Source organism: Postia placenta (genome assembly GCF_002117355.1).
Source record: "Postia placenta MAD-698-R-SB12 unplaced genomic scaffold POSPLAscaffold_19, whole genome shotgun sequence".
Taxonomy (NCBI): domain Eukaryota; kingdom Fungi; phylum Basidiomycota; class Agaricomycetes; order Polyporales; family Adustoporiaceae; genus Rhodonia; species Rhodonia placenta.
This window is the reverse complement of record NW_020169850.1, coordinates 588,498-597,416: the sequence shown is the minus strand read 5'-3', so window position 1 is coordinate 597,416 and position 8,919 is coordinate 588,498. Positions and strand designations below refer to the sequence as shown.

At 55.6% G+C, this 8,919-nt stretch overlaps 3 protein-coding genes across 3 annotated transcripts; 1 reads left to right on the top strand and 2 right to left on the bottom strand.

Annotated features, from left to right (window-relative positions):
• Positions 1-2,366: 2,366 nt before the first annotated feature.
• Positions 2,367-2,564, top strand: POSPLADRAFT_1116075 (hypothetical protein; the record flags this gene model as incomplete). Its single annotated transcript, XM_024483463.1, has 1 exon — positions 2,367-2,564. A coding segment is annotated over one exon (198 nt), but the record flags the coding sequence as incomplete, so codon positions are not given.
• Positions 2,565-3,524: 960 nt separating this feature from the next.
• Positions 3,525-4,733, bottom strand: POSPLADRAFT_1186154 (hypothetical protein; the record flags this gene model as incomplete). Its single annotated transcript, XM_024489204.1, has 2 exons — positions 3,977-4,733; positions 3,525-3,917 (listed from the first exon to the last, which is right to left on the bottom strand). The coding sequence occupies exons 1-2, from the start codon at positions 4,685-4,687 to the stop codon at positions 3,525-3,527; spliced, it is 1,104 nt and encodes a 367-aa protein (XP_024334034.1). The 5' UTR covers positions 4,688-4,733.
• Positions 4,734-7,162: 2,429 nt separating this feature from the next.
• On the bottom strand, positions 7,163-8,094 carry POSPLADRAFT_1061939 (hypothetical protein; the record flags this gene model as incomplete). The annotated part of the gene is made up of 3 exons (XM_024481457.1): positions 7,163-7,249; positions 7,317-7,631; positions 7,696-8,094. The coding sequence occupies 3 exons, from the start codon at positions 8,092-8,094 to the stop codon at positions 7,163-7,165; spliced, it is 801 nt and encodes a 266-aa protein (XP_024334033.1).
• Positions 8,095-8,919: the final 825 nt, after the last annotated feature.

Here is an 8,919-nt window from a genome sequence, read left to right as displayed (position 1 = left end):
CGGTGGCGAAGGCTGCCCAATCAGGATAGACCTGGACTCCCCCTGCCGACTTCTCGTAGTATGCGTCTGCCCAGGTCTTCCCTAGGTCCTTCCTCATCAATGCTACAGTGAAGGCGATCTTTGCTTCATCGCTAAGTCTGGTGTTGTTGGTGGCGACGAAGTAGGAGAGGATGCATTGGATGAAGCGTCTGAGGTCCTCCGCCTTTCCGCTGAAAGGTTCGGGAGCGGGGATGTCAAGGCGAAGGGGTCGGTTGGCAGTTGACTGTTGGGATTGGTATGCTGCGAGGGCGACAGCGATGCGCTGATCGATGTCTGCTTGGGTGAACGTTGCCATGGGGACTTCAACCGGTGCGTTGGTTGGTGCAGGTGGGGCTGGTGGTAGTTCTGGAGCCTTAATGGGAACGTACTGAACGTCCGGGAGCTCAAACGGTTGTTCGTTAACAGGTGACTGTAGGTTCTCTGTTGTTTGTGCTGGTTCGACGTTGATTCGTAGGATGGCGAATACGTCTTCTGGGTGAGCGGGAGGGTGTCTCTGGTAATAGCTGACAAGCTGTTGATGGGCGACGATCTGCGGGTTGGAACCTTCTGCGCGAACCCAGGAGCCGCCTCGAGGATAGATGGGAGTCCTTCTTGTGGTGGTGACGAAGCAACGGTCTGCTCGGTCGTACTGGAGAAGGGGAGATCCTGCGAGGGCTGGTAGTCCCAAGGGAACCGGGTTTACTGCGTTGTTTGACGTGATGGTGGATGAGTTGTTCGACTAGGTGAAACTAGGAACGTAGCTTAGAAAGTTCGACCTTTTGATACAACGGTCTATACTCCTGTATCGATGCCTGACTCGTAGACGACGAGCGAGGACTTATGGACAGTGCGTCGTCCTGAAGGTCGAGTGAGGAAGTCGAGAATGACCACTACTCCAAGCGAAGAGGAGCAGAGACTTGAATGAATAACCAGGTCGAACTTAGGGTTCGACCGACTAATGGTACAACTACTTATACAAGTACCGACTGCGCACGGACCATCGTGTCTATGTGGTCGCGTTAGTGAAGAAAGAAACGTAGTGGTACGATACCAGGGACGAAGTGCGCATGGACCCCATTATGTAAGCTACATAATGTTCAACCTGCGGGTGAGCGCTAAGACAGGCGCCAGTATGGGCGCTAGTAGTACAAGGAATAGAACGGAAAGACAAATGTTTCAGTCTTCCACAGACAACTGGTTGTCTGTGTGTGCCGCCGTCGGATGACCAGTCCACCTGCGAGCAGCCCCACATGGTAAGCACCTCCGTCACCCATGCACAGTGGCCAGCCGGGACGACTCACCTCAACACAGCAGCTGCACAGTCAAACGCACACAAGAAGGTGGCTCAGCGAGCAAGAAACCAGATGAGGTCGTGCTCCGTCCTCTGCCGCCTTGGCTCTGCCGTCGTCAAGTTGCAAACCCGTGTACGTATGGACTTCTCCCAGGCCCCTATTTCTCTCGCTTCACCATGATCGCTACGGTGGGGACGCGCCTAACTAATTGCTCCGTGCTCGATCACCCGTGCTGTGCCGCCACTTCATTAGCACGCGCACGGGAATGCGCCGCATCCCTACACTACCATGCGTGTAACGACTGGTGCCCAGTGTACGGTGAACCTTCGACGCACTGGGTACACGGAGTGGTTTTAGACCCTGTTATATAATGGCCGTAGAAAGCTTGACGTCACCAGCGCCCTCTCAGATGGCGTCGCTCGCAGCCCTGCAATAGACAGATGCGACACGGACACAGTGGAATGTCTTGTTCACTGCAGATCGTGTGTCCATGCCTACCGGCCGTCCGCATGAGGATTATTTGACCACATGTGCATCAAATACACTCTCATCGCCCTCCATACGGAGGACATGTGACATCAGTCATTGTGACTGCTGATCGACAGCCGACAGTGATACCACCACACAAGCAACAAGCCAGACGTGCACCAGAAAAGCAAACCCGGGCACGGCCGACGGGATGCGGGGTGGGCATGAGTCCGCCCGCGCACACGAACGTGAATATGCCCGGGCAGCCGGAGCGCGACCATGTACGCCAGGGGTGATTCGTTTCAGAAGATCTGATGAGAAGCATTTCCTTTCTGGGAACACAATGGTGTACAAATTTGTTTTGACCATGACCACTGACTATATATAATTGTATCCAATTGTCCATGGGTGCTGCAACTATGCTGTCGTTGTGCTCGTACGTGCTGCTGCTATGTTCTATACACCCTGCCGACCATACTGTGACCTATCACCTATGAATGCCAGTCAATGCACGAGGGATGTCAACGTCAGATCTAGATCTGCTGTCACCGACAACTCGGACACCGAGTGCGATGCAGTTTGCCTGTTCATGACGACCTTGTCGGCGTTCCCTATGGGTCCAAGGTCGGCTCGCGCAACGGCAAGGGCTTCATCCACGTCCTCCGCCCGACGCCCGAGCTCTGGACTCTCGCGCTCCCTCACCGCATGCAAATCCTCTACCTCGCGGACATTGTGTTCGTCACCTCGTGGCTGAATATCAAGCCCGGTAGCAAAGTTATTGAAGCTGGTAAGCCTATGTCCGCACTCGGCTGGCCTTCGGATTCCATATATCACAGGAAGACTGTAGCTCACAACTTCGCTGTAGATGGCGTCGAGTTACATCCGCCCGTGGTGCTGTCGAAAATTTCCATCTTCTCTCTTCTTCCATATCCTGTCATAACTGCTTTGTCGCACGGTACAACGACAGGCCGCTTCCCGCTCTCTGAGGGCATTAGTTATATGCTCACCATCTTTCTTCTTCATCTCCTTGCCTACTAGATGCGGCGATGACATGTCGCTTTATTTTGCCGCACGCCTACATTTGCTGACACCATCTGTACCCAGGTAGGTTGCGTGTAGAAGCTGTCAGACGTCCGCCTTACGCCCTGCCCCATAGGCACGGGCTCTGGCTCGTTCTCCCACTCCGTCACCCGCACCGTCGGGCCGCCAGACATTACGATGTACGACGAGAATGACTAATCTAGGGTGACATGAGCAGGTGGTACAATACACACAACAACGATGCACGCAAATTGAGTTGAAGCAGAATTACGAGCATACACAATGTATACCTTTGAAGGTAAGCCACTGCCTTACTGATTTGCGTGATCGCAGCAAGGGTTGATTGTGTACTCATTAGCATGAGTCGATGAAATGCGGCAGACATATGGCATGAGCACATGAAGCACCGGGGTTGTCGACTGTAGTTTCTTTGCACAAGGGATGGTCTCTGACGAGAGAGAGTGCGAAGAACAGCGCTCATTGTAGGAGGAGAGAGAACGGGAAGAGGGCTGTTCTCTGCATTTGCGCAGAGAAGAGCCCTCAGTATAGGAAATGGGACAAGGGGGAGAGGGCTGTCACACGATGTGAAGAACAGCCCCCATTACAGGAAACGAGACAAGGGGGAGAGGCAACTCACGATATAACGACGGTCAGGATCATCTGTGGACTTCGCACTGCGCAAATAAAATATATTTTGTGCACTGCTTACACACCGTGCCTCGGGCATACTTGGCAGAACCAGCGACCAATACAGGATGCGTTAGCCATACTCGCATCGTTCAGGAGCCGAGTCGCCCGCCATCGCACCACACTCGAGATACTGTCCCAATAATCTGGGGAGCCGGCCTTGCACAGCTTCTGACCAGCGTGTGAGAGGAGCGCGTGTATCGCCTGCAAGTGCTCCAGGACGTACGGCTGCGAGACCAGCGCATTGAGACAAGTGAGGGCGAGACTGCCCGAGATCATATCCTGTGCGAAGAGCCCGCCGACGTACGCCGCCAGCGCCAGCGCTGACTCGATTCTACTGCGTGTCACCTCACCATCACGAGACCGAACCGCCGCCCGCATGGAGTATATCTCATGAGGCTGCTGACAGAGCTGCGCGATCACGACAAGGAGTATGAACACCACGTCGCGCAATGCACGGGAAAACTCACTGGATAGCAGTACTCGGCGAAGCAGCGGCAGAGGTAGAGCTCAAGGCAGCGTCTGAAATACGTCGCGAGCTGGCCACCTTCCTCCTGCCGGAAAAGCTGGTGAAGCTCGCTTGAGAACTGCGCGACTGTCATCATGCTGGGGTAGTGACCCTCGATGACGCACTTTGCTATCTTGGCGGACAATATGGCTACGCGGACAGGGTCCCGGGCCCACGGCTTTAGTCTGACGATAGACTGTGCAAGGACTCTCCGTGACTCCGGGTGGACGGCCGCTAATCCCAGTCGCAGGCTTGGAAGCCAGTCATATCTGATCACAAGAGAGGTGTCCGTGGCCGCAGAAGTCTGCTGTACAGATGGCTGTGGCACCGGTGTCGCGGCCAAAGTGTGCATACGAGACGCTCCCGGGACGAAGGGTTCAGCCAGCGGATTGAAGCTCGATGCCGGCAAGAATGAGACAATGTCCGCTGCTGTGTGAGCCTGCTGTGCACGATCGTTTGGCTGCTGCGTCCGGATGCCACGGGAAATGTGGTTTCGGGAGCCTGTGTTTCCCTCCCAGACATTTCGGTTGCGCGCGCCAGAGAGAGAGATCGTGTGTGGCGACAGCGTTTCGGCCTCCTGGGTGCTGAACGGGTAACGACACAGACCTTGAGACTCAGGGAGGTTCTTTCTGGCGTCCTCGGTGGGCTGCGTGGGCCGCGTGAAAAAGGACATGGCTTGGTCTGTCCGAAAGTGCTACCCAAGTAAGAAGACCAGACGTTGTGATATGAGGAAGAAATTGAGGATTCATGCTTTATATGTTAGAGCCCGGGAGATCAAAGCAGGTCAACGTGGCATAGCCACAGACATGCGGCAGTGGCATTCCGTTGTTCGAGCAAGAGCTATAGTCAACCAAGAGGCGGGCGAGATTGAGATCGGGGATATGCTCCACCTGAGAAGTGGATAGCCCCCCAGTGTCCGGGGGGCCTGATTTCAATCTCTGCGCCGTTTTCGCTGAATCTCTGAATAACGCCTGCAAGAGTTTCTTTCATGTCCTATCACTCTGTAAGATGAATGAGATTGAATATAGTCGTATTTTGACAAAAAGAAATGAATTTTCTACTCCTCTTAGAAGCCACTGTCGGATGTGTTTTTGCTGCGTGCAGAGAGTGTGGCCGCAGGCACGTGGCATGTGCTGCCCAAGAGCGTGTCGCGCTACGAGTAGTGTAAGGCAAATAAATCAGTGTAAATTACACCGTACTTTTTTACAGGTAATTTACAAGTAATTTACACTTTTTTACAGGGCTGTCTGAATAGAGGTGTAAATAATGTAAATAAGGGTGTGTCACGTGTTGGGTACCCACGTTCAGCCGCCAATTGGGCCAATGCCTTGCACCCCGGGCTATTATTTTGTCAACACTGCTTCAATGCGCTACTTTTTGTATCTTTGTAGTCTACGTACTTATACACGGTCTCTGTAGATATCAACGGACTCTGCTCGAACGTAGTACAAGTTCTGACTCACCTTTTCGGACTTAGCCGCGCTGTCTCGGATCTAGCCGTAGGTACTTAGAATCTCTTAGAATGGTTCGAACACCTCTTGTATCTCTTTGTCGAGCCAACACCAGTATTCGGGCCTCTGCCCCTGTTGTTCGCAAACCTCTCAGTCCTCTCTCATCATAACGGCTCACACTCTTCATCTCGCCTGTTACAATTGCCCCCATCATCTAGGGCTGGGAACTTGAAGCCACAGTGGCTGCATGGATATATAGGAGGAGCTAGTAAATGTAAATGAGGCAGAAGACGGCAACTTGGCAAGGTGTTATGGGAGTTCAATTAGGATGTGTAGGTAGTCTGTAGCATATGCTATGCTCCCTAGAGCTTTTTTTAACATATCTTTACATTTTTCTACCATTTTTTACTTTTTTTACACACCGGAGGGTGTCACGTGCCGAAGCGCAAATAGTCCCGTGATTTACTGTAATTTACATTTTTTACCATGTAAAAAAGGGGTCCCAAAACCTGGGTCTGTAAAAAACGGTAATTTACACACTGATGAATTATTTACCCTACACTAGCTACGAGTCAGCCTTCCTCACTCTCGCTCAACGCACTCATGAATACAGTATCCCAAGATAGTGATGCAAAATCTGCTTTCATTCAATGCTATCTACTCCTGGCGACTTGTGCTATTCGACTTCGTTATCTGCCACTGATTCGGACTCCTTTACATCCCAGTGCCATAAGCGATCACGAGCAGATACGACGCGGGTTGACGATGCAGCGCGGCAAACAAAACGAGGCAGATTTTGGGCTACTATACTTACCGGAGCGACCCCATCATGTACTTGATGACGAAATATATATAGAATAAGCCTACTCAACTGTGTATGCCTGCTCGAGTGCATCGCTCTTCATCTACCATGCAAGAAGGGGACTCGAAAAAGGAAAAAAGGCCCAGCTGCCTGCCTATTATGGTTAGAACATCTATCACATGATGTGTTCTAACTAAGAAGGAGGTTATCTTACCCTACTTTCGGGGTCCTTTCAATGCGCACGGTGAATGTGGCTCATTGCATTTTTGCCCGCCTCTTGTAGTCAACAGACAAGGTCAGACAAAGAGGTTCTTCCTTTTTCCGGGAGATCCATATGTTCCCGACAAAGACGCAGTCGACCACAAAGACGCCAAGACACTTTGAGAGCTCCGATGAGACGAGGCTCAATAGCATCCAGACTGCTGCGCGGAAAGACTTGAGATCCAAAGGGGCGCAGACACTGAAGGCGGGACAGAGACAGTATCAGCCCAAGAGACAAGCCAAGAATATATGAGTACTGAAGCTGAAGCTGAAGCCTGAGGTTCAGATGCACGGACGCGGAGATCGCGAAGTATCGGACCCCTGGCGTCAAGATCGAGGGTGTCGAGTTCGTGAAGCTCCCGATCGTCTCTCGAATGCTCAAGCGCTCGTGCACACACGTCCTCGGTCCTCGGGCTGCGATCGTCGTTCGGTCGCCGGTGTCTTTTGCTGCGTCTCTGCTCTGCATCGCACGGCGCTCGCTGCGTCTCACACTGTCCTGCGTTCCACTGGCGTCCGCTCGCCGATCGCTCGCACGCCCGCATCTGGTATACAGTGTCTCGCCTACCATTACATCCTGATCGCTCGTTCCACCGTGGACGCTGCGTCTGTCGATCGCACTCACAGCCACGCCTTGTCAGGGGTTGAAAGACTCGCGCTCTGCAACCGCAGCCGCGCCCTTCGCCTCCACTTCTCGCGCATCCCAGCCCGCGCAGTCTGCAGCCTACAGCCCACGCACGTCCGCATCCGCGCATCCCCACGCCGCGCCACTGCCGCTTGCTGGCACACACGCCGCCATGCATCCTCCTTCCCCGCACCGCGCTATTCACCACGTCGGTCACGCCGGAGACGTCTCCGAGAGCGACGTCAAGCGGCGAAGCCACGCATGCCGCGCGCGGGCGCAGAAGGCGTACGCGGAGCCGCTCCCTGCGATCGACGCGCCGCCGCTGACGGTGCTGTACGCGAGCGACGGCGGGCGGGTCAAGAAAGTAGCAAAGCGCGGCGGCGGCGGTGGACGCGGACACGATCGCGGACAAGGAGGGCGAGTTCCCGCAGAACAGGCGTGCGCTTGTAAAGGCGGTCGCCGCGGGCGCAGCGCGCAGCTGCTGGAGGGCGTCAAGCGCAGCGTGTTCGGGCTGGGCGACGCGCGCGGAGGGCGCGCACTCATACATCCGGGACGAGCGTGTTGCGCAGGGCGTCGCGCCCGTGATCCGCGTGCGCACGCCGGACGGCGCACACGGCGTCATCGAGGGCCACCTCAAGTCTCCCATTCACGACATCGACCGCGCGCTCCTGGAGACCCTTGCTGCTTGCGGAGCCGTGAACCGGTGCGTTTTTCCCTCCGTACGCTGCATCCGTCCTCTCGGCCGCCCTCGCCGTCAGCTGAAGGTGCGCCCGCTCGCCTGTCATCTGCTCACGCCGCTGCTGCAGTCGCACGCCTTGCATTGATGTATCATGCTCATTTGCGCCGAGCCCGTGCAGCTGCACCGTCCATCGCACGCCGCCCGCGCGTATCGACCAGAGCACTCGCCCGTGCTTCTTGTCCGTCGCGACACCATCCTCCGCCATTTTACCGCAGCCCGACAAGTTTCGGACCTGCAGCCCGCATCCGCGCCCACATCTGCGCCCCGTAAGCACCTTGATACACTCTGATCGCTTGCTCACACGCACATCGGCACAGCTAACGAAATATAACGCCGATGCGCAGAGCCTCTACGCAACACTCGCCGCCGCATCAAATTCCATTCCCCCAGCACTCCGTCCATCCCGCCCGCGCGCGCACCCACATCCACCAACTGTCAACTCCACACGCTGTAAGTACACCATCAATCAAACCAACGTCGACCGGTGACCGCGCTCACCACCATGGCTCTTCAGGGCCCTCCAACGTCGGCCCACGTACCTGCAGCATATGAAGGTCAGTCCAGACACTAAAGTACAGACAGCAGGCGTAGGTGCCGTATGCAGACACCATCGAGACACATGCCAGTCAACAGCGACACACTCACGGCCAGGAGATGACGACCCTCCACCCATCTCCGGCCCTCTTTATATCCTTCCCGCTACCCCCCTTCCCGCATTGCGAACCCACGCACGGACGCTCCCTTCCCCGCGTCACGGCGCCCAGCCCCGCCGCGTACCTCACGCAGCCGCTCGCCTATCCTCCCGCAACACCCGCACCCGAGCTACGCGCATCTCCGCCGGGGCGCTCGCCTGGGCTTCGCGCGCGTCGCCGCGACGCCTTCCACCACGGGACCGGACCAGACGTGCCTCCCTGCACGGAGAATACGCCAACGGCAGGACGCGCGCGCACGCCCATGTCCGCGTCCGCGTCCTGTCCTGCATTTCATATGCGCGACGCGGGCGGTTGTCCGCCTGGCAGCCCACCCGCAG